Genomic DNA, 25,294 nt, shown 5'->3' with positions numbered 1-25,294 from the left:
ATGAACAAATTGAATTCAACCAGAAACATATTAAAGCTCAGGGAAGACTTAGAGAATCTTGCTTTATGTATGTGAAATTTACCAACCACATGTTAAAAGATTTGTCATGTAACAAACAAAACTTTTTCTTTATATACACTGTTATTGTTAACATTAATATTATTGTTGTTCCAAATTATATCCTTATGTGGTGAAAAGTTGTGAATGTAACATAATTTCCAAGACAGTAAAGCTTGCTGATAAAACTTTGAGAGCTTTAACGGTGTTGTAGAGTTTTCTGACTCCCCTCTCTAAAAATGCAAGATGTGACACACACCAAAATCATGCAGATGGCATATCTGGACCTCTACTACTGATATATAAAGTCATTTGTAACTAGTAATTATATAAGATGTTAAGAGTTAATATTTCATAAGCCTCATGTTTACATTGTTATGAAGAGTCATGCAAAAGGTTTGATGTAATGTTTATAAAAGGAAACTTTTGTTAAGGGACTAAATATTTTTGTTGAATGACTGTATTTGCCTTCCACTGCTGTAGGGGTTGGAATGCTATTTTTTGGAAATATTACTCAACAAGGAGTAGGCCTAGGTGGTAAAATAAACTTGGCTTTGCTTTACTCATGTAAAAGGCAACCCCCTGCCAATCTCTCCCCTGTTGCCAGTAGTTACAAGTGACTTAATATATAAAGTAGAGGTCTAGACATGCCAACTGAGTTATTTTGGTATGTGTCACATCTTGCATTTTTAATATAAGAGGGGAGTCAGATTTTGATAGAGGAGAAAAAAGGGACCCTACAAAATCAGACCCCCGTTATCTCTCCCTCATTAGGTCCAGATATGCCAACTGAGTGATGTTTTGTGTGTCACATCTTGCATTTTTAGTACAAGAAGGGAGTCAGATTTGGTCAGATGAGAAACAAGGGACCCTACAAAATATCTTTTTCCACACAAATTTGATAAATAAATTACTAATTTCCTTACAGAATATATCAGAGTAAGATAAACAAATCTTGATACATCTTTAGCTTTTGCCAATAACACTCTTCCAAAAATGGAAGGATTAAAGCTATTAAACTCATTATTACTTCAACTGTACCTCTGTAATGTTTGTTTTTAATGTGTAATGTAATTATGTGGCCGCTAGATGTCGCCCAACACTGCGCGTCAGTGCGGGTGCGCGCTCCGCTAAAGTACACATGCACACATTGTGGCGCGTTCACGACAGTTCCCCCTGACCAACTTCCAGGGAAGCAGCAGCAGTGTTAAAGTTTGGAGAGGAAAAGTCAGACTCCTTCAGCAGGCAAGAGGCTCACCAAACATACGCTGACACAGGCCAAAACCAGGCATCCAGTATGGACGATTTGGGTAAGTTGTGAGGTGGCTTTTAAAGAGCTGTGTGTGATTTCCAGTGAGGAGCGAATAGCAGGGTGGAGGAGCTCAAAGTTACGACGGGACTTTACGTAGAAAAGACTGGTTCAGTCCAGTCACCTTGCTGTGGAAAAGCTAGCTAATATCTGCCAGAAATGTTACAGCTCAGTGCGGCTGAGTGAATGTTTGACACGTTTCAGCCACTTTGTTTTTCTGAAGCATCGTAGTAACTTAGCGGCTAGCCTTCACCTCCACCTCCTTTTAAACTCTCCCTCACTGCAGTACGTCAGTGTTTGTGAGGTTAATACGCCATCCTGCTCGTTTAAATCACTACGTTTGATTAAATATGAGCGCCAGAGGGAGGAGATATTTGTCTTGACATTTTGACATCGGGCTTTAACATTACCTCCTCAACTTTTTGCCCCCAGGCGACTCATTCCAGCTTTGAAGTGGTTGAGTCAACAGGCCTCCCCATTTAGACTGCTCAGTAACTTACAGCACAATGTGAGCTCAGCCCTGGCCTGGCTGCCTTTATAATGTATCTTCAGTCTGATGGAGCACAGCTACCAAGTTTGTTGTCCTTTTTCAAATGGAAAGCCTTGATATAGGAGACACAGATATGATTAGGATGATAAGAGATTATAGGAAAGGGAATAAGAATACTGGAATACTGTATGTGATTAAACATGTGGGAGCCATAAATCCAAATAAAAAGCACCCCCAAGACATCTTATCTTACTGTGCCAAAGCTGCTGACCACAGTGTGTACTTAGTGGTGGCTGGGAGGTGAAACTGGACTCCTGACCTTGTGCTGTGATTCTGTTCACTTCTGCTACATGGCAGGTTGCACAGTGGTTCAGGTAATGTAAAGGTTTGAATGCCAGAACTTGAATCAGTGGAGCTGCTGGGGATTGAAAACCTTCATGCTGTATAATGTGGTTTATTGATTAATAACTATAGACTAACAATAAGTGCCTTCAAATCATACGGTAATAAGGCATAAACAAACATTTTCATTTCAAAATCTGCTTTATTATTCATTATTTTCTTAGTCAGGTTTTTAGATTAGAGCAGGATTTCTAATGATGTTTGGTTATCTACTAAATTGGCTATTAGAATAAACACATTTATAAGTCACACGCAAGTTTTATTGGCTCTTTGTTTGCAGCTGGTTTAAATATTTAGTTTAGTGTTAATGTTGCATTAGTTGATTAATTGGTCTAGGCTAAATAAAATGAATCGCCAAATATTTTGATAATCCATTCATCGTTTCCAGCTTCTTAAATGTGAATATTTTCTGGTTTCTTTCGTCCTCTATGATAGTAAACTGAATATGTTTGGGTTGTGGACTGTTGGTTGGAACAAAACAAGACATTTCAGGCTGCATCTTGGGTTTTGGGAAACAGTGATCAACACTTTTCACCACTTTCTGACATTTTATAGACCGAACAACAAATCAAGAAAATAATCATCAAATTAAACAATAATGAAAGTAATCATAAATTGCAGCCCTAGTAGCATATACTCATTTTGTGGCACTGACTGACATTAAAGTGTTTGGATTATCATTTTATAAGCCAGGGCTGCAGCTAACACCTATTTTCATTATTACTATCTTGTTTCCTTATCAGTCAGCTAATTGGTAGTTTTTAAAATGTGAGAAAGTTGTAACAGGTGCCTTTCACTAGATATGAGAGCCCATGGTGATGTTTTCAGATTCCTTGTTTTAACAACCAAGAGTCCAACACCCAAAGAGATTCAATTCACAGACATATAAAAAGAGAAAACTAGCTGATCCTCACATTTGAAAAGCTGGAACCAGTAAAAGTTTTTCTTGATAAAAGTCAATTAATCTACAATCAAAATTGTGACAATTATTTCTCTGGTGACTTTTTGACGTATCAATTATTCACCTAATCCTTTCAACACTCGATGATGATCAATAAGATACTGCTCACTGACTGTGTGTGAGGACGTAGCTCCACGCAGTAGTTGAGCTCTGTCTATTTTTTGGGCTCACTCACCTCTTCAGCCCATTGGCCCTTGACCTTTGACACTGAACCTCTGAACTTCTAATTCTGATTCACCAGCTGGTTGCTTTGCTATATTTGCCTTTCTAATTCAGAATAAGTCACTTCTTTTGCGTCTCGTCAGGTAGCCTATCTGTAGGAGTGCACCCATTGTACAGATCTCTCAAAGTGGAAAGGCAGTGAAAAGGATTTCTGAATTGTTTAAGTGGAGAGACGATGGGCCACATTTTGAGTTTGGCCTGCTGTGAGAATACCTTCAGGGCACATAGATGCTCTAGCTGCCATGGGCCAGTGAAAGGGCTGATTGTTGGTTAAGAGGGAGCCTGCAGTCTCACTGAAGCAGCGTGAACAGCAGGCTGAAGGAGGGGGCGAGGCTGCTGAGGAATGTCGAACATCACTCTGTGTCGAGGTCCAAGGCCAAATACTCTCTGGGTCATGACTCACCTCCTACCACTACTCTCAGCTCCGTGCATGCAGCCACCAGAGGGAGGGTTGTCGGTTTCAGTTTGTCTTCCTCAAACATGGGTCCCCTGGTAATTGCAGTCACTTAGAGAGTTAAAAATGTATTTGAGGTCGGGTTGCCTGACAATCACAGAACCGTGAAGTTAAATGGCTTCCAACTGTTCTACTGTTACTTTCTGGTACTCACCATGTGGCAAACCCCTCCTACGTCACCCCTGAATATGCAAAAAGAAACCATGTTGAATATTTGTAAACACTTTATGACTGTGGTTTACTGTGCTTCCAGTAAACCCCCTTGTTAACCAGCCCCCACATGTCCTGGTCTTGAGGCTCGCTGGTGACTGACAGGTCTACATTGAGCTGTTTGGAAACCTGATCAGACTTCGTAGAACTGTTGCCGTCCTCTTTCCGTCTTCCTCTATTCTGAGTGTATTGATCTGCTCACGTTGCTTACCGCTCGAGGAAGGGAATTCCCTCAGGAGAGTGTGAGCACTCTTCCAGTCTGTAAATCTGAGTCAGAGTTTTCCAGAGGTTTTCTCCAATCAGTCTTTCACGGTCCAGACCAGGTGGCAGCCAGGCCCGGCCTCACTGTCGTTACTGATGTGGCCCTGGGGGCTTGAATCCTCATCCAGATGTGGCTCTTAAACCACATGTGACACGTTCTGCTCCTGTGCTTCATGTCTGTGGGGTTTGAAGCCACCACTCTTCTCTCTGTGAATTCCTCGGGGTTGTGTGAGATTCAGGCAGACTGACCTCGCCGGGCTGTGGAGGCCCTGCTCCCTGTCTGCAGGTTAACACGGAGGGAACTGGATTAAACTAGATGAATGAAGAGATGCATTATGCTGGAGGGTCATGGCTGAAGTAAGAATGACACTTGAGCAAGATGGACTCTCTTCATGGTTGTAAATTCCTATTAAACTGTTTACAGATTAGAAATAAATCAAATCTCAACATAAGTTGTTTTTTTCAATTGACACATGAGATACTGTTGATCAGTATCAGCATGCACATATATTCGGGGCTATAATGAAGATGATTCAAGATGTTTATGGTTCCATTCAGTAAGTCACTCTGTTGTCTTGATTTAGTGGATTTTCAATACCTATATCTATTAACATGTTTATTTAGTCTGTACAAAGTGCGAAAACAGTGAAAATACCCATTTCAAGTTCCCAGACATCTTTATACTCAACACCCAGTGATATTCAGTTTCTATATCAGAAAGAAAGGAAGAAACTGGAGGAAACCAACATATCAGTTTTTAAAATGGTCGGGGATTCATTTTCAGTTGATCGACTAATCAGTCAGGCAGTTGACTGATAGTCAGTACCAATCAATACTAATTTCAGCCACATACCTAACACAACAAAAATAGTGCTATGTGGTGACAGACAGTGACAGCACTACATCATTCAGTAAATCAATATGCTTCACTTGTTTTAGACACAGGCTGTGTTGAATGAAAATCTTGAATCAAATGATTGTTGTCAAATCTTAATATTTTGCTGGTAGTGGTACAGTTGCAATATAATCAGAGTCACTAACTTTATAATGCTAAAATGCAGAAATAGAAATGTGGATAGAATCACACATACTACTGTAGACTGACTTGCTTTAATGTTATCTACGTTCACTGGGCAAGTGAAGCATTAAAGAGGTGTAAAAGATTAAACTTGTAGTGTGCAGTAATCGATGTGTATTGTTTATTCATGCAACAAGCAACGCAGAGAGCATATGCTATTTACTGCATACATACAGAGCCTTAAAACAGTGTGAGCCAGTCAACTCGGCTCTACTTTGCAGACATGCTGAGGCCCATATGTCTCTAGTATGGGGGCTGAAACAGCAGCACCTGCTAAACATGCCCTTTGTAACCCACAGCAGTCCTCTTATAGCTGCTGTATAAATGTATCAGCTGATCACCTTGCAGAGAAAGGTCTTGTTCTCCAGGCAGGAGTAAGAGTTGGCTGAAGTGGAAGCAGCATGGTCCTAAATGTTTACAGCGTTTGTACAGCATACCAAAAGATCTTTGAAGGTCTTTAGTGGTTTCTGTGTCCCAGTGTGTCGGCAACATAGAGTTAGTGTTACCAGACTAGCTATCATCACCCCATGAGGGCTGCAGGGTTAGTGCATACCATTGCTAACCAGCGGGATTGCCTGCTAGGCAAGAGGGAAGCTCCTGGCTGTAAATCAGTCTTGTTCCCGAGCTCCACACACCCATCCTGTTCTGGTTCTGGGGAAGAGTGAGAGCTGCATGGCTGACCTCATCGCTTAGGCAACAGACCCTGCCCCACATCCTGAGGAAACAGAAGAGAAAAACAATGACCAGAGTCAGTGTTGGAGGCCAGCAAACACTGGTAGATGAGGAAGCTCTGGGCTTTCACTCTGATCATGTTGCTGGAACAGCGTTTTCACCTCTAAATGTTGTTGTATCACGTTGTTGCTTCACTCGCAGCGCCCTTCACCCTCTTCCTCTTTTTCATGCTGTTTCCACGCCTTCCTTGTTCCAGGGCCTTGTAACTTGGCTCAGAGAACATTGCTGATTATTTTCCTGACAGCTCTGGGTAATGTAGTAGGAATCCTGCTGGATTCTTCCAACATTACTCAAGCTGGGACACCCCAGGGCATGTTCAAAGGACTCCAGCTTCATGTCTACATATGCAGGGCAGGACACCCTACTTTTGTTTTCTGAATACTAAAATCCAGCCATCATTCTGTTTAAGTATTGTGCCAGAAAAGCATTTTTATCCTCCTCATGCTTTGATGCTAGAGCTGAGTATTGAACCTCACTTTGGTGCTGACAAAAATGTGTCAGTAGCATCAAACTGTCACGTACCAAAAGGTGGAACTGAATGCTGGCTTTTTACTTCTTCTTTTACTTCTCTCTTTTTTTATCTAGTTTTTAGGCGTTTTTTATTTCTGCAAAGTTCTCCTTTGGGTGTTTGTGTTTAGACAACATTTAACTAGAGCTGCAACTAACACTGTTTTAATCTGTTAATTACTTTGCAATTAATCATTTAGTCGAGTGGTTCCCAACCTGGGTCAGGACCCTTCCGAGGGATCACAAGATAAATCTGAGGGATCATGAGATGCAAAAGAAAAAAAATGTTTCTGCTACACAAAATTTATTTATTAAGATGTTCCTCTGATCTGCATTAATTACCTCTTCTTTTCAGGGTTCTTCATAAATATTCAGATTAAAAACAAACCTCTTTGGTCATAATGCATAGACATTTTTGACCAGTGACAATTGGTCACAACGCGTCACAAGCTAGAATGGTTGGTAGCCACTTGTTCAGTCTATAATGTGACAGAAATTATAGTCAAAAATGCTCATTAGAATTTCCCAGAACCCAAGTCGATGTCTTCAGATAACTTGTTTGTCCGAACAACAGTCCAAAAGCCAAAAATATTCTGTTTTCTGTCGATCAACTAAACTATTAATCGACTCATTGTTTCAGCCCTACATTAATATTTGAGAAGTTTGGCTTCTTTTGTTAAATTCAAAAGGTTTTTGTTTGTTTTTAAACATGTTAATAATCTTTAAGTAAGATATTTTGGTGATGGTTGATTCAAATCAGCACAAGTATCAAAATAAAAAAACATCTACAGCCATGCTGGCAGCTCTGTGAGGCTGGACTTTGGCACAGTGGTCCTTTGAGCTAAATGCTAACACTGGCAGGCTGAAATGCTCACAGTGACAGAAATGTGATCAGGGGATCACCAGAGTCATTAAGATGCATCATCTGTAAACCATGAATGTCCGTACAATATTTTATGCAAATCCATCAAGTAGATGTTGAGACTGGATCTGTGTAAACTTTGACCTGCTGGTGCTGCTAGATGAAAAGTCATAAGTCAAACCTGAGTCATTAAGATTCATGTTCCGGGCAGCGTGAATGTCTGTGAAAAAAATTCATGGCAATCCCAATAGAGATATTTCAGTCTGGACTAAAAGTGGTCGAGCAACCGATCGTCAGACCGGCATTGCCATCCATAGGGCCAGTAGCATGGCTACAGATTTAAAATGATACCCAGCCCTATTTGTACAGACCAGAGTGGGTGGTGTAGACAAACCTCGGCCACGGACTAAATCCAGCAGGATTTTGCTGATGTCTGTTTAGTGTCCTGCTACTCTATAGGATGGTTACAAGTTTGGAGGATGACTGGGCGTTTCAGTCAGTGTTTTAGCACAAGACAGACAAAACGGTCTTTCTTTGAGGATCCTCTCCTTTACCCAATTACACTCTCTTATGGCACAAAAGGCTACTCACTGACATACAGGCTTCACACATGCATGGCTATGAATGTGTCCTCAGTGACTGGGTGTTACATCAGTCTTTAGACTTTCCCCTGTCATCTGATTTACTGGTCTGTGGGGAAGTGCTTTTATTTTGGTCCAGCGTTCTCTCAAGGGGGGTGTCATCTTTCAGATATGGGGCTTCTTGGCAGGGTATTTTTAGGTATGTTTATTTTGAAGTAATCACCCAAAGATGCTTCTGTCTTTCTGATAGTATGCTATTACGCTCATTCATCCTTTGTCTGTGTGGGTCTGTGTGTTTAACTACACAAACAGATGGCCTGCCATGAATAGATGTAAAGCTTGACATTTATTTGAACATTTCTCTCTCTGTCCCATCACTTCATCTGTTTGTCTATTTTTTTTTTTCTTTTAATTCACTCACATTCTCTGGTGCTAGTTATTACCCAGCCTTCCCCGTCTGTCTCACTGGCATCTCACCCTCCACCCCCTATCCCTGGCCCCTGCCTGTCTTGTTTGATATAAATATCGTGTCAAGTTGGCCTGATGGGGTAGGGTTTCGGTTTGGGGCTGTGGCCATTTCTGCTCTTTTGCTCCCTCGCTATAAACAGGTGAGCTGTGGACCGCGGTGTCCCATCAACGTTGCCCACATGTTAATAGAAAAGATTAGGCAGCTCTGGTTTCTTCCCTGCCTGCCTGCACTGTACTCCACTCTACACTCTGTGGGAAACGGGCAGTAAAAACATTGACATCTCCCTTATCCTGGAATTCAAAGCATGCTGTAGTTAGCGGGATAGGTCCTGTAATTGTCAACACATTATTTTCATTTTCTGGACTGACAGATGGTGTTTTGTATTCGAGCACATTCCTCACCGGCTCTCTACCTAGAATCTCTGTGCTATTGGTGGAATGTGTGTTCTGCTTGAGTAGATTTTATTACAAAGCATCAGCTTGACTCTCTTTGCTACTTTGCCAGTTAAGACAGGTTGGATGTTAAATGGTATTTAACTGGATTAGGGCAGTTATACGTTGCCTTTCCCAAAGCCACCTTCTTCCCGTGTCCCCGCCTGATCACTTTCTTCATTCCGAAACGAACAGAGGAATGTGTGGAATTCCTCATGCACCTTCGCTCCAATCTGATAAAGACTGCAGGACTGTGGCAGAGCCTCGGTTGGGTGGGTGGGGGAGTGTGTGTGTACACACAGGCAAGACTGTACATGCACCCACTGCCACAAGAATGTCTACAGTATCCACCTAACTTCAGAGCTGTTTGTTGAACATAATGGAGATTAGTAACCACAGTGTGACCACAGATGGTTACCCACCATTGTCTGACTGATGAATTCATCTTGAATGATCAGTCCCAGTCATATCCTTCTTGATGACAGCTTTATTCCTCCAGAGGCTGCACAATGGACCATTGAGTCAGGATGCTGTTAGAGCAGAATTGGACTTTGTCCATTGTGGCTCATGCCCCCTGTCTGGAATGGAAAGATTAGCCTGTAACTTGGCTTACAGTGCATGTTTGCATTCTTAATGCTTCTAACTTTTCGTGGACCAAATTTGTCTGAGACAGATGAAGGCTCAGTTGTCCGTTCTCATGCCAAACTCAATGCTGCCCTCATCAGGGAAAATTGCAGTAGCATCTTCAATTTTTAGCCCTTTATGACCTGCGGTAAATTATATCAAAGAGATGTATGCACATGCTGCGTCGTCACAAGCCGCAAAAGGATGTAATTTTGGATTTACTGATGCAAAATTTAAGTAATAGCTGAAAGCAGGTCTAATTGTTACTTTCTAGTCATTCAACAGTTAAGATATAGCTAAGATCATATACCATAATGCCAACATTTTTCTCAAGTAGCACACTTTGCTTTTGTAACAGGTCTTGTGGACAATTTGGGCTTTTCATTCATCCAGATACAGCAGTAGCAGAATGAGTGCTGTGCTTCATGTCCTCTTCAAAGACTCTATGTGCGGGATTTGAAAATGTACACTTTAATGGCTCCCGGCCTGGATCTGACCCAGGGACACTGAGAATGAATAGCTGAAAACAACACATCGACCTTTCATCAGGATAGTCTCATTTTCCTACAAACAAAAAGCTATCCCAATGATTTGTTGCACGCTACAGTCACATAAAAAATACACACACAAGCTCTTTAAGACACAGTTGTCTATTTCCCAGCAAGTAAATGAATACAGGCGTAAAGCATTAGTCATTATAATTTCATTTAAACAATCAGTCTAGCCGTGATGGATGTCCCCTGTGGAGATCCTTTTCTGGAGTTCATGGTCCTGTGCCATGTCACAGATGTGTAGTATCAGCAGGTGGGAGGGGGTATAATGAGTGCAGAGACCCTACTATAGAAGGAGTCTGAAAAACTTGGCTCCTTCTACAAGTGTTTTGGAAGGCCTCAGGCAGTACGGCTGTCCTCTCCGTCAAGCCCATGAGAACCTTTCTAGGAATACATTACCATAATTAGTACGTCTTGATAGATTTATTTTTTAAATTTGAAAGCTTTTTAACATCTGCGTGTAAGAGTAGCGTGAATGTAAATCTAAATCCCACACTGTATTTTATATGGCTTACCTTTGTCCCAAAACCAGCTGTGGTATTTTTCTGTGTGGAGGCTTTTGTTTTATGAGTGACAAAGTCAACTTCAGTAAGACCTTGTTTAGCATGTCAGCACCAGGTGCAGCTTATTTTGAGCTGGTCGTGATATTTCAGCACATTTGCACAGACATGGACTACTGACTGAGCTTACCGCTTTAAATAGGCTTGAGCTCCCATGTGGTTTATGTCAAACTTCATGACTTAAACATGTAAGCCTCAGGACAGGATCTCCCTTCAGATCGACAAGTTTGATGAAGAGTAGTGACAAGAGTATCGCAGAGGTTGCGGTGAGGAGATGTGTGACACTTTCCAGTTTATCTAACTCTTTTCTCGTGAGCACATCTCTTTGTCGCAAGTTGCAGGAAATGATATATATCAGCAATTTTAGATGCAATTTCACACGTTGATTTGATTCCCTGTATTCATTTGAGTGAAAGAACTACTGAAACCACTGAGAATGATTTCCAGAATATTTCTCATTTGATATTGAGGCACTGAAGGGATACTGTCACCCACGTTTAGCTGCCAGACCACTCCCCCATTAGAGTGGCAGCATGTTATCGCTCCTTGTCCCTCATACTATCTTTGTCTGTACTGCTGTCTGCTTCACACACACACACACACACACATACACACATAACTGTGGCTGGACGACATTACAGATACAGCAGGTGGGGAAAAATAATGTGAGTACAGATACTGGACTTTCTAAGGATTTTAGAAGTTACATGTTTGGACTTTGGATTACTACAATCTGCTTTTTTTTGTTTTATTTGATTTCACTGTGAAGGCTTTTCTGGTACAACTATCCTGAAGAGAGATTTGTTTTTACCACATATTCTGTGTGTATGTTTTGTTTTTTTTATGGTCAGTTGATTGTGGCTAGTATGGAGGCTCTGTCTGCCATTTTGTCACTGTTGATGTCTGTACATACTGTAAACATCAGCATAAGAATTAATGTTAAGTTTCTATATTTGCTGCTGACTTACTGTTGGATTGATGCAACTTTGTTTGAATAAATAGTGGAGATTTGTAGATGTAGGATTTATTCAGATGAAATCCATCATCATTTCACTGATTCTCAACTTCTACTTTTCTTTTTCAAAGCATCAAGAATGACATTTATTTTGTGTGTATAATTATCTTGTTTCTTGAAATAACTTATAGGCAGGACAGGATGTTATGCGTTTTAAAAGTGTAGCGATTCCTTGAAACATAGACTGTAACTGGTCCAAGTCTCTGTAGTGGAACAGCCGGTGATTGCGGCCTATTCTGGACAGGCTGAGGATGGATGGATTGTGTGATGTAAGAGTCTATTTTGTTCCTGCGTTCCACCGGCCACTCAGCAGGGTAACACTGGACCCCCTCAACCCTGGACAGGGTTCAGAAACACTTTCTGTCTGCTTGCTTCTTTGTTTCTATCAGTCTGTCTTGTTATGTTCACACTCAAAAGACTAAAGACACAAATAGTTTTCTTAATGGTAAAAGATAACAGACAGATAGCAACGCATTGACAGCAGGGTTGTATTTATAGTGGAAGACTGGAGAAAGAATGTCGGGGATTTCAGAGGGATATTTTATGAAGGCCTAATGGGTTTAGGTATGAAGTAGGGTTTCAGTGCCATGACGATGGCATTAGTGATGGTTTTTTTTGGTGACAGGTTGGAATGAGAGACCGAAGCAGACTTGCTGTCATTGTCTGTTTACAGCCTGATACCACATTCACTTGTCATATTGTAAACATCTTGCAAAAATAGTCCAAGCATTTGTGTGCAATGTGTTTGTTCAAAGGACACGTGGAAATTAGTGTCAGACTTTGATGGAGATTGTTTTGTAGATGGAAGTAATTATCAACACCAAAACAAACTGCAGTGATTTTATTTATTTATTTTTCTATTGGTAGGTCCAAGATATATTTTTAGAGTGCCCCACTGATAAATTGTAGTTTAACTTGAACTAATAAATCTTTCAGACGCGTTGCTGGCGGACCTGGAATCTACTACGTCCCACATCTCAAAGCGACCGGTGTTCTTGCCTGACGAGACCCCCTACTCCATCCCTACCGGAGGACACTCCTACCAGGATGTGTCGGTTCCACCTCCAGTTCCTCCTCCACCCTCAGCCGAGGCTCTGAACGGCTCCCTGGTAGATCAGCCGGACTCCCACCACTCCTCTCAGCAGGTAAGGCCCTGGAGTGTGACCATGCATTGTTAACTTATGTTTCTCCATGAAGACATAAAGTTCTTTCCCCAAGCAAGAGTAAAAGAAACAACACCGCACATATTAGAAATGGTAGATGTATATGAAAGTTGTTTTACAGCCACAACTGTCAGTTAAATGAGTTCTGATTCATGTTAAATTGAAAACTAAGTAAATGTTGAGCAGAAATGTGTTCAGTATGACAAACATGATGTTTCCTCTGCAGTCTTTAGGTTCAGCCCAGAAGAGCTCATGGTCGAGGGACAGTAGCAGCTCTCCGTTGTCTCACATTGAAGAGGACCACGTCTACAGGTATCCTGCTACAGTCTGCCACAGCCTGTCGTCTGTCACTGTTTTTTTTACTTGTAGTTGTTATTTACAGTTGTCTCCCTCTGTCTCTTCAGTTTCCCAAACAAACAGAAGTCATCCGACTCGTCGACAGCGGCCATGACCTCTGCCCTGGGCAGCAACCTATCAGAGCTCGACAGGCTGTTGCTGGAACTCAACGCCGTGCAACAGAGCTCCCCTTCGTTCCCCACTACAGGTAGACACGAGGCCTTCGACTTTATCAGTTCTGTTTGTGGTACGCAGAACTAGCTGTACTGTTAATGTTTCCACAGAGGAGACAGCTCCACCCTTACCGTCCTGCAGCATCACCCACTACGAGAACGGTAGCGCCCCTGACATCATGGTAAGCCCTCCTACTCAGGAGAAACCAAAGAGGAACGGAACAAGGTTGGACGAGTCCCGACCCACTGTGGAGAGTCTTCTGGACGAGCTGGAGGGCTCAGTGCCTTCACCCAGGTACAGACAGCCTCCCAACTACAGCTGATCTCTAACTTAAAGCGTATTTACATGAACGAGGTAGAGTTCCACGACTCTCTTCAGGCTGAAAAAGAAAAAGTTGGTTTGAATTGAGTCTTAAAGGTATCCTGTGGAGTTTCTGACCTCTTGTAGTGCCATGGAGGTTTTTTTATGTGTAGCTTCCCATTGTATGTAATATGTACTATATAATTTGTGTTTTCCAGCCCCTCCGCTCGCCACAGCGATTTGGACAGCCCCTCCCAACAGCAAGCCCGAATTTCAGCTTCCTGTGCCACAAGAGAGCTGGACGAGCTGATGGCCTCTTTGTCTGACTTCAAGGTAGAACGCAGCAGTGATGAACACTGGAAAGGCTTCACTTTATCGACACAACACAAACTAGGAGGTCTTTTTGTAGCTTCTGTGATATTCCTGATGATTTCTCTGTCACCTTCCTCTGGTCTGGCTTACTCTCTCATTTCTCTGTCCTCTAGCCCACTTCTTTGGGCTCTCTGCTGGACCCAGCAGGAGCATCTTCCAGCTCTCCTCAACCTCCAGTCTCTTCCTCCGTCACCCCAGTGGCTTCTCCTTTCCTTAGTCTGTCCCACTCGTCTGCCTGTGCTTCTCCTCTCTTCTCTTTGCCTGCTGGTCTAGAGCTGCACATAGACGAGGACGGTGGAGACAGTGGCGCGTCAGTGCTCCATCCGAATCGTCCCCCCCCCCACAGTCCTATATCCTCACTCTCTGCAGCCAGTGACCTAGACCTGGAGTCTGCCATAGATGTGTCTGCCACCCTGCTGTCGTCCCAAACCAATTCTCTGCTACTCCTCACTCAAGCAGCTTCCTCTAACTCCAATCTGCTAAGAAACAGCCCAAGTCCCTCCAATACCACCACCCCCTCACTTACCTCAGTTAACACTGTCCTGGACCACAAGTCCTCCAAGTCCTCCAGTCCATCTGTAGAACAGGTGTCTCCCTCAGCTACTGTTTGTAAACTCTCTTGTGCACCTGAGACTATGAGCAAGGGGGCTGTTTCTATTCATGACCTCAATTTGAATTTCTCCCCTTCACCTCCTTGCAAAGACCTTACCCCTTCTATCTCTGTCCCAAAGACTCCTTCACCTCTTCCTGCTGCTGTCTCTATATCTCCATCCCCTGCCAATTTTTCCTCCAAAACATCCTCACCATCTGCAATTTCCCCCTCTCCCCTGGCCTTCACTAGCCCTACAATCCACAGTAGACTTCTGATGGAGCCACCACCCACATCCCAGAGAGCCAGCCCCCTCGCTGTGCAGCAACCCCCCATGGTAGAGCCCTCCCTGGATGAAGCACTAGACAAGCTGCTAGAAATGGGTTTTGCTCAGAATCACACAGCAGCACATGTGGAGGAACCCCAGCTGCAGATGGAAGCGCAGTGTCTAAGCAGAGGAGTGCAGGAGGTCCATGAGGAGCTCATCCTGCCCATGGACAGAAACAGCATGCAGCCCGACACTTTCGCCAGCACCACCAACACCATCACAGACGAGTCAGTGGATGGAGGCACTGACGGGAATGTAGACTTGGACTGGGCTGACGAGGAGCTGTCCATGTCCTTCCATGACGGACTGGATGGCACCATGACGCCGTACACCGAGAGGTTGTACACAGATGGCAGCATGACCCCGATGACAGAGGCCAGCTGGATGGATGAGTCCATGACCCCGTCTACATGCCCTGGGACCCCTGACGTTGGCCTGGACCTGCCCTTGCTGCAGCCTCCCAGTATGGACAGACTCTCTGCATCGGGACATGTATGCATCTCCACTTCTGCTCAACACAGGATGGGCTTGTTTTGCTCACGTTTAGCTTTGTTTTTTGCTTAAAAGAGTTCTTAACAAGCTAGCGTATGCTCCACTAGCGTCTGCTCGTCATATGTTCAACATCAAGTCTCAATTAGCGCTGTCGAGTTAAGGTGAAACAATTACAAAGGAAGAAATTGAATCACTTTTTCAGCTCCTCAAAGATGAACATTTGTTGCTTTTTCTATTTTATCATTTTAAGTTGAATATCTTTGGGTTTTCTGACTGTTGGTTAGATAACACAAGACATTTGAAGTCATCACCTTGATTTTTCAGAACTTGTGAGGGCCGATTATCTTTTTTTTTTTTTTCCACATTTCATTGACAATCAAACAATCAATTGATTTCTAACAAAGAGATAACTAATAATAAAAAATAATTAGTTGCAGCCCTGCTGTTGGCTCTCATGGTGGCTGACATGATTAATGTAATATGGACAGAAACACTGTATTATGTTTCAGCATGTCAAACAGAAAGATGAGAAAAACCCTCTGTGAGATAATACATTGTCAGGCAGAGGTTAGTGGAACAAAAGCTGGCTTAAAAGAGAGCAGAACTTTCTTAATCATGAGTTTTTGCTTTGCTATGCACTCACACACAAATAACTCACTGATTTGTCAGTACTCAGCATGGCACATGTAAACCACAATCCTCCAATTGCGTGTTGCACCAGTTTGGCGTGAAAGACTTTAGTGTGACCATAGTCTGTGGTGTGAAGTTGGTTTGGTTGACTGAGAGACGGAGCAGGCTGTTTGGGAAGTTTGTTTTCTATAAGCATGCAAAAGGTGCATAGAGTGTGACTCTAAGCCAACTGACTGTTCAATCCCAGCCTGTCAGTGATTTGAGAGCTCGGCTGTCCTTTCTGCTTCAACGGTCATGATTGGTGTGGATATATGATGAGATGCTCACCATCCTCCCTAGATAAAATCAGTGATTAGGCGCACTAAGGAGACTCCCAACGTGCATCCCATGTTCCGAGATGGTCATCTGCGCAGGAAAATGGGACCCATCATTGTCAACAAGAACTCTTCCCAGGACCGCCTCATAGAGGAGCTTCAGGGCAAGCTCGGGATCAACCGCTCAGAGCGGCGACGCAAACAGTCTGATGACTGGATAACCGAGGGTGTCGTCCTCACATCTAAACCCCAGCGGTTCCGTCCTGAAGGAGCCGGCGGTGAGGTCGACAAGGTTGGCTTCAGTGTGCTCGACAGTTTCCCCAAATATTATTTCTCCCCACCGATTCTTTCACCTTCAGTTTTCTCCACATTTTCCTTTCTGTGTCTGTTCCCTTCTCTCTGTTTTTCCCTTCTCTTCCTCAGGTCATAATTCCCCCAGAGTCGCCTGTCCCTACGAGGAAGGTGCTCCCACCTCTGTCACCCCCCGCCCCTCGTCGCCCCCCTATCATAGAAGAACCTAAGCGACTGCTCCCAGTGCAGCAGCTCCCTGTTCCCATACCACCACCACCACCTCCTCCTCCTCCACCTCCCTCCCCCCCTCCACAACCTCCTCATGTCCAGGAATATATCCCCACTCCACCACAACAGATTATAAAACCTTCACCACCACCACCACCACCACCGCCACCACCAGCACCAGCACCAGTACCAGTTCAGGAACCTCCTGCCCTCAAACCAGAGCCCCCTCCTCCTGTTCTTAAAACCCCAATCCAGCCTCCACCAGTGGAGCCAGTGCCACCAGTTGCACCCAAAGTCCTGATATCTGTAGGCTGCCAAACAGAGTATGACCCAATCTTCCCTTCGATGCAGGCATGAACCCCCTATCTCTTTTCCTTTCTGTATTTTACACATCTAAAAAGCATACAGCGATTACTTTTTAATCCTAGTAACCTCAACCTTACTGAGAAGTGCATTTATTCCTGTATAAGAGGATGTATCAGGCACATCTTCAACACATTCTTGATTTAACCATTTCAGATTATGGCTCAAGGGAAAGGTGGTGTTCCTGGTGGTCCCCCAACGCAGGTCAACAAGCTGGACAACATGCTTGGTAGCCTGCAGTCTGACCTCAACAAGCTGGGTGTGCAGACGGTAGCTAAAGGAGTCTGCGGTGCCTGTTCAAAGCCAATTGTTGGTCAGGTGAGATGCTTGTGCTTTTCTGAAAATAATATCTGGAAATCTGAGGGTTAAAAAAAAAATGAAGCATGAAAGTCAACAATGCCTTGCCGATGATAACTTCTTTATTCGTCTAGGTGGTGACTGCCATGGGCCGCACATGGCATCCTGAGCACTTTGTGTGCACACACTGTCAAGAGGAAATAGGTTCCAGGAACTTCTTTGAGCGTGAAGGACAGCCCTACTGTGAGAGAGACTACCATAACCTGTTCTCCCCACGATGCTTCTACTGCAACGGGCCCATACTGGATGTGAGTCCCCGCTGTTTACACATTTTTTCATCTCTGTGGTACTGTGGCTTTTACTGTCAGACAGCAATAAATGTTCTCATGTCTATACAGAAAGTTGTGACGGCGCTGGATAGGACATGGCATCCTGAACACTTCTTCTGCGCTCAGTGTGGATCTTTCTTCGGCCCAGAAGGTAGTGCAGCTTCTTTGTGAAAATGTACACTTAATAATTATCTTTGAATGACATTTTCTCTTTTGGATTGATCAATATCTGTTTTCTGTTTTTCCGTTTAAAGGTTTTCATGAAAAGGATGGAAAAGCTTATTGCAGGAAGGATTACTTTGACATGTTTGCACCGAAATGTGGCGGCTGTGCCAGAGCCATTCTGGAGAACTACATCTCAGCGCTGAACTCCCTTTGGCATCCTGAGTGTTTTGTTTGCAGGGTCAGTGTCATGCATATCTGTCATGGTGGTGTTTTTTGTTATGTATCTTAATTGCCGCCCCCCCCCCCCCCCCCCCTCACTAAGCTGCTAGTTGTTATAAGAACGAAAGCATCCGAATAATGTCTTCCTCTGCTGTCCCTTGTCTCTTTCTACAGGAATGCTTCACCCCATTTGTGAACGGAAGTTTCTTTGAGCATGACGGCCAGCCCTACTGTGAAGTGCACTACCACGAGCGACGCGGCTCCCTTTGCTCCGGCTGTCAGAAGCCCATCACAGGCCGCTGCATCACAGCCATGTCAAAGAAGTTCCACCCGGAGCACTTTGTCTGCGCCTTCTGCCTCAAGCAACTCAACAAAGGCACCTTTAAAGAACAAAACGACAAACCCTACTGCCACGGCTGCTTCATCAAGCTGTTCAGTTAGGGAGCAGAGCACCTAACTGTGTACTACACAGTTCTGTATTTGGGTCAGGGCTTAGATAAGTGTCTAAAGCATCTTTAGCACAGATAGGGTGGGAATGGATTGTGTTTGTATCAAAAAAGGTTGTCTGTTTTCTGATGATGACATTGGAAGTGTGTATGGATTAGGTATGTGCATGTGGTTGAAGCAGCGTTGTCTCTGCCAAGCTAAAATACATTTAACTTGTCCTTCAGACATTTGGAAAAACGTCACTATTTTCAAACCGATAACTGTGTTTTTGAAGCTGTTAGGGATTTTAAATGGGTCTATAGGTTTGATGCAGATAGACTCACAACAGTTCAACATTTTAAGGACCTTCAGAGCCTGAAAAACTGAAGCTACAAGGGTTTTCTAAATCAACACTGATATGCAGAACTCTAAAGGTTTTTTTTTTTTCTCCAATCTCCTAAAATGTGTTGGATTTAATAACAGGCAAAGAGCTGTCGTTCTTTTTTTGTTACTCTTGCATCATTGTGTTTTCTAATCTTTTTAGTTTTTGTCTTTTACTTTATAGAAGTTGGTGAAATCTTTCTGAACACTGAAGAAATCCATGAAATGCTCTGTGTGTTTGACATTGTTGCTCACTGGTTGAGTGTCCTTTTAGAAACTATAAAAAAAGAAGCAGAAAAATCAGAAAACTATAACAGGGAGCAGGTGACCTGTTATTTTTTAACATTACAGTATAAACCATTTTACAACTGATGAGGGGAAAAGGCTTTTAAGACATTTTTGTAAAGCTGGAAAGAGCAGATGGATAAACCCATAATATCATTGTAGCATTGACTGGAAATAGGCTTAGTCAGCATTCACTATTATTTTTGTATGTGTGAAATGTATTGTATTGTCTGTAGACCATTTTATGGAGTCACTCAATCAGCCTAAGATATATAATGATTTAATGTGATGATACCAGCATGTCAGAACAGAAACATTTAAAGAATCTCAAGCACAAGTATGTTTTAGCCAAAGTCTAACCACCCATTGGTGAATATTTCAGTGTTGCTCATTGAAAAAATTCAATATGTATCCAACCAGTAGCTGCTGCTCTTATAGGTAAAGGGCAACTACATATTTATGAGCAAACCTCACGTTTTTAAATGTTTCACTGCCAAATCATTCCTTGTCTTTTCACAGATGAAAAGAGAAAATAATCTGAAAACAGTTTCTCGCAGTAGCTTCATACAGTGAAGTGGAACCTCATACAGATATTGGGAGTATATTGTGATAACTGGCATCTCTTACACTACCATTACTACTTCTGAGTACATCCTCAGATGTTTTTTTTTTCTTTTTTTTTTGTAAATATCCGATGCAGCTACATTGTAAGCAAAGCGCTGACATGCTTAGCATGTACATGTGTTTGATAACCACTCATTCAGAGAGGGAGAGGGCTGGTGGAAAGACATAACAAAGATACTTTGGTATTTTTAGTGTCATTACTGTATTGAGAAGCTGATGAATGTTCACTATTATGAAAGAAGAAGTATATAATGCAAGAAAATCCATAAATTGAGCATGTGATACTCCAATAATGCTATGCAACTGTGGATTAACAACTTTGTATGTCGGCATCTTTGTTCAATAACAGGCTGTCTGTGCCATTGTATCAGTACAATGTCTAATAACACTGGCAAATTCAGCAAAATACTGTTAACAGATGAAAAGTCCACAGTTATGTTTTCATGTTACTAGTCTGTGAGTCCACTGAAAAGTGTAGGCTGTTGGAGTCAAAGCCTGGTGGTCTTTTAGAAGAAGTCGTAGGACTAAGATGACTCATTTCCCTCAGCATCTGAGTAGCATCTACTGTATGACCACCAGGTTGTGTCTGTACATGGTTAATCATGAAATGCAGCAGATATATCGGGCCTTTGTCTTGTTCAGGGAATTCTAGAGCCTTAACTCTTTTCTCTCTTTCTATTTAAGAGATCATGTAACAGTTGTCTTTTCGAATCATTTTAGTAGAGTGTTATTTAACCAAAGCCATACCTTCTTTGAATTGTTTTTTCTGTTCTTTTTTTTTTCTTTTCACTTTGAATGTCATAGGTATGAATAGTGAGATTCCTCACCTCTAGTCTGATTACGCAAATAAATTCTGTTTTGGTATCAAAATGTTTTTTAAGGGCTTCATTTGTCATATGCATTCACTCAGTGCACATATTTTTCACCTAACCTTAAAGAAAATCCCGGCAACTCACACTCTATTACAGTAACATTTAATATGCAGATAATAAAGCTGGTGTTGAGTTCATAGATTCAGATTTGAGCTCATCGTTATCTGGTTTGAAACACAATTGTTCACAAAGATAGAACCAAGATTTTATATAGAATCCAGATGATGAGGCTGAGTGTTTTCTTTTTATGTGTACCAGCCCTTATGCATGGTGGCCTGGAACCACCATACACAACATTTCAGAAAACACAACTGCATTACATAAACATTTCACAAAACAAAACATCTGAAAATACAACACTTCATAAAAAAAAAAAAAAAATTAGGAAAACAACAAAATTTCAGAAAGCACAGACACATATTGAAATGTGTTTTGTGAAATGTGTGTTGCACCTCAAGGCCACCGTACCTATGGGAATAAAAGGACATTTTTAACAAAAATGTTGATACAAAAGTCTATTTTAGTGAGATAAAAGAAAGGGAAGAAGAGCAGTGTTTTGCCACCTTACTGGTTGAGCGTTTCCAGCCTGTTTCACTTGTGTGTGTGTGTGGTCAGAAGAAGTGTGCTTTGTTGCACCTGTCATCACACTTAACAGTGAGCCAAGTGAGAAGAAAAACCACTGGAGGTCAGCAAAAACAAGACTTTCAAGTTACTCTCAGATCATCGGCTGATAGAAGTAAATGCAAAGACAGAGGGAGGAAGAGAGAACAGGAGGATGGTTTTATACAGTTGAAATAAGAGTAGATGTGTGATGATGAGGTGTGGCAGAAACAGCAGATAGGAGACAATCATGTAGATAATATATTCGGGAGAGGTTACCCGCTGTGATTGGACAAAACACCACGTGATTAGTATCGTCAAACCCGGAAGAATGACAAGTGTTTATTGTTGCTAGCTCGCATTTAAGGTAAGACTATTAGACAAATCTCTTCAAGAATATCATGAATAATGTTGGTCTGTCATCGTTTATGTGGTATATTATGTCCATTTTTAAGAGTTTAAGAAAGACTGGCTACACTCAGCTGTTCCCGTTACAGGTAACACTAGACTCAGGCAAAGAAACTCAACATTTTGTGTGTCCCAGTTTTGTAATAATAACGAAGCTGCTGTTCAATAGTTTTTAATTTCGGTCCTAATACTTAAAATTAAAGAAACACCACTTTATTTTAGTAACTTTTTAACTGTAACCCTGGCTGGCTGTGCTTACTGCTCACCACTTTTTACTTTATTGTTACGTCAACTTAGGTGGAAAAGACATTTATATTAATAAACAGTAATGTATGGATTTTGTATATAGAGTCGGTTTCAGTGGTTGAATTAAAGTCTTAAAGGATAGGTTCACAATTTTTCAAATCTTAAAACAACAGTCAGGTGTCCATATAAGCAGTGAAAGAGGTTTTTCTCGCTGTAATCATCCCTCCTGTTCATACTGACTATTAAAAGATCCCCTTCAAATGTGCTTTTAGTGTAAATGATAGGAGCCAAAATCCAAAGTGTGTCTACATAGCTATTTTGTGTAAAAATACATTTAAAAGTGTATCTGAAGCTTATATGAGGCTCTAGCAGTCCGAGTTAGTCATATCAAGTGGATATCTGCCACATTTACAGTCTTTTTAGCATCAAATTCCCTCTTTGTGTTTCCCTGTTGAGCTGCGGTGGTAGTATAGCAACAAAAAGAGGGACTTTGGCACTAAAAAGACTGTAACATTGAAAGACATCTACTTGATTTGACTCATTTGGACGCTGAAGCTTCATGTTAGCTTCAGATAAACTTTTTCCATTTTTGCACAGAAGGAGGACTGTGGATTTTGTCCTCCATCACTTACATTGAAAGTGCATTATGAAGGAATCTTCTAATGGTGAGTACTGTGATATTGCTTAATCTTTAACATTTCTTTTGAACAAACATACCTCAGTTGGAGATCTGGTATTATATCATGCATGTTTCTCCAGGTATCTTAATGCAAAGAGGACACAAAGGTTGGCTGGACCAAAATGGCATCCTACTTTGATGAACATGACTGTGAACCCACCAACCCTGAGGAACAGTACCGCCAGAATGCACTACTTGAACTGGCCAGGTGAGACTGACCACACTCCAGAGACATTTTAGTGCTTTCTTTTCTCCAATCCTTTATTGATAAATAGTGTTCTGACTGGCTGTTGTTTATTGTGTATAGGTCCTTGATGCAGGGTTTGGACTTCATTGACTCAGGTGCATTCGACTTGTCAGACTGGGACCAGCGTCTTCCTCCTCCGGCTGCCAAAACTGCTGTTCAGACCCTCTCTGTGGTCATTATTTCCCCAGAGCAAGCAGGTGACAGAAATTTGCTCCGTCAGCACTAAATATGTTACACATTCAGATTTAACTGCAAACCTAAGACTTTGGCATCTACAACCAGAGAATCAGAAAACAAAGAGCTTCTTTGTTGAAATGCATGATGCAGGGGCAGAGATCACATGCTGAGAAACTGCGGGTGCATGAAAACCTTTGAAAAGCAAAGCACTTTATGTGAAATAGTTTGTACCTGATGATAGATTTTCCCTCTGCTTCGCTACTGATTCATTGGAATCTCATTAGCCAGCAGTGGATATCCTGGGGAAGATTAGTGTGAGGCATGCAAGCTTTCCAAACACTTCCTAGATAAATGCCACTAGAGGGATTTTACCCGGCTTTTTGTTCCCACAGATAAAGGTCTGAAGTGTCCTGTGTGTTTGCTGGAGTTTGAGGAGCAAGAGACTGTTCGAGAAATGCCATGCAAACACCTCTTCCACTCAGGATGTATACTGCCCTGGCTGGGCAAGGTAAAGCACATGATTTTGTAATTCAGGCGTTGAATGTCCATTAAGTGTGTTGTGGAAATGTTTGAGTAGCTGCTTAAAATTTCCTTTGAATTAACGGCATGTGTTTGTTTTTTTTAAATCATAGACTAACTCCTGTCCTCTATGTCGACTTGAATTACCAACTGACAATCCAGAGTATGAAGAGTTCAAAAAAGACAAGGTGAGTGTGTCATCATGCACTATGGTAAAACTGTTCTAATGCTGTAGTTATGTTTTTAATATGGCTTTAGTCTGTGACTGAACAGTTTTTTATTTTTCTGTTATGTAGGAGAGAAGAAAACAGAGGGAGCACAGACTGGAGGATCTACATGGAGCAATGTACACATGACATGACAGTGCAGTTTGTGGCACAGTGACATTTTACACAAAAAAAATATGAAAAAAAAAAAGACTTCAGGAAATGCATAGTGTTGCATTCATGTCATATCGTACAGAATGTAATTTCAAACGTGAAAATCATGTCCATGACAGCCTTGTGTCTCATCATGAGTCAGAGTTATAGTAAATCTGACATCTACAACATCTCCCAATTGGCAAAAAATAACATGAAAAAGCTTTAGGCTTAATTTCCATTTATCTGTTTTGACCACAAGGCTGGCAATGAAGTAACCACCTGTAATAATGTGTGACCGCTCCCATCAGAGCAACACAGGGTTTTCCTGTTGTTTCCATTCATTCGACATGCCGTGAATGCAGCATCAGCAACGAGGTAATTGAAAATAGAAAATGCTTATTTCTAAGTTGGATAAATGCTCTTTTCTCTCTAGTTAGTATGGATATATATTTTAAAATGAGTATGCTGTTGACAGCAGTACTGAGCACTCAGCAGCATTTCAATTTTTTCTCTTTATTCCCTTTTTATACAAAACTGTGAGCTTTAAATGCTGAAACAAAAAAAAGACCTTCTGTTCCCTTGTTTTTGTCTGATTCATATGAGATATTTAAAGACAAATATAATGACTTATATTATGCTATGGCTTTGTTTTTCCATAAAATGTTTGTTTAAATCTTAAAGAATATGAATTTTAAAGCACACTAGATCAGTGTAATATTAGTAGTGTACACTTTCATTATGTCAGGGGACTCATAAAAGACAGATTACAAGAAGAAGAGTCAAAAATATCAAAGCAGCAGAGGCATCCTGACTTTTAAGTCCCCTAGAAGGGGTAGAGCTCCAAAAATGCCGGATCCTACAATTCCCATAATCCCATGAAACCAACATCTTTTCATTAGACCTAAAGTGAAATAAATGACATTATCAGGGTTATTTTCCCAGACTTGAAGGACCTCCATTACAGACACAAAATACATTATACCACTGTTTTTCCAGGAAGAGTAACCTTCCTTATGCTGAGTAAACTGACTGCTATGTGTAAAATTGGTGGAGTTTCCCTTTAATTTGTCTCATGATTTCTTCAGAGAAGGCATCTCCTCCC

At 41.8% G+C, this 25,294-nt stretch overlaps 2 protein-coding genes across 6 annotated transcripts; both read left to right on the top strand.

Annotated features, from left to right (window-relative positions):
- Positions 1 to 1,203: 1,203 nt before the first annotated feature.
- On the top strand, positions 1,204 to 20,952 carry LOC122991956 (paxillin-like). 4 transcript variants are annotated; one of them, XM_044365437.1, is made up of 14 exons: positions 1,205 to 1,367; positions 12,713 to 12,921; positions 13,166 to 13,251; positions 13,344 to 13,483; positions 13,560 to 13,743; positions 13,968 to 14,082; positions 14,235 to 15,530; positions 16,500 to 16,766; positions 16,898 to 17,344; positions 17,513 to 17,674; positions 17,788 to 17,961; positions 18,052 to 18,133; positions 18,237 to 18,385; positions 18,541 to 20,952. In XM_044365437.1, exons 1-14 carry the CDS (start codon positions 1,355 to 1,357, stop codon positions 18,805 to 18,807), a joined length of 3,591 nt encoding a protein of 1,196 aa, XP_044221372.1. In that variant the 5' UTR covers positions 1,205 to 1,354; the 3' UTR covers positions 18,808 to 20,952. The 4 variants fall into 4 exon arrangements, with proteins under 4 accessions (XP_044221389.1, XP_044221372.1, XP_044221399.1 ...); XM_044365445.1 differs by lacking the exon at positions 1,205 to 1,367 and adding an exon at positions 11,331 to 11,426; XM_044365464.1 differs by lacking the exons at positions 14,235 to 15,530; positions 16,500 to 16,766; positions 16,898 to 17,344 and having other exon boundaries at positions 1,209 to 1,367.
- A 773-nt stretch (positions 20,953 to 21,725) lies between these two features.
- rnf181 (ring finger protein 181) lies at positions 21,726 to 24,827 on the top strand. Of its 2 annotated transcripts, none has more exons than XM_044365416.1 (6): positions 21,726 to 21,921; positions 22,968 to 23,095; positions 23,195 to 23,331; positions 23,704 to 23,819; positions 23,944 to 24,018; positions 24,127 to 24,827. In XM_044365416.1, the coding sequence occupies exons 2-6, from the start codon at positions 23,010 to 23,012 to the stop codon at positions 24,184 to 24,186; spliced, it is 474 nt and encodes a 157-aa protein (XP_044221351.1). In that variant the 5' UTR covers positions 21,726 to 21,921; positions 22,968 to 23,009; the 3' UTR covers positions 24,187 to 24,827. The 2 variants fall into 2 exon arrangements, with proteins under 2 accessions (XP_044221351.1, XP_044221360.1); XM_044365425.1 differs by lacking the exon at positions 21,726 to 21,921 and adding an exon at positions 21,947 to 22,051.
- Positions 24,828 to 25,294: the final 467 nt, after the last annotated feature.

This window comes from Thunnus albacares, chromosome 2, assembly GCF_914725855.1.
Source record: "Thunnus albacares chromosome 2, fThuAlb1.1, whole genome shotgun sequence".
NCBI lineage: Eukaryota > Metazoa > Chordata > Actinopteri > Scombriformes > Scombridae > Thunnus > Thunnus albacares.
This window is presented reverse-complemented; position numbering and strand designations above follow the sequence as displayed.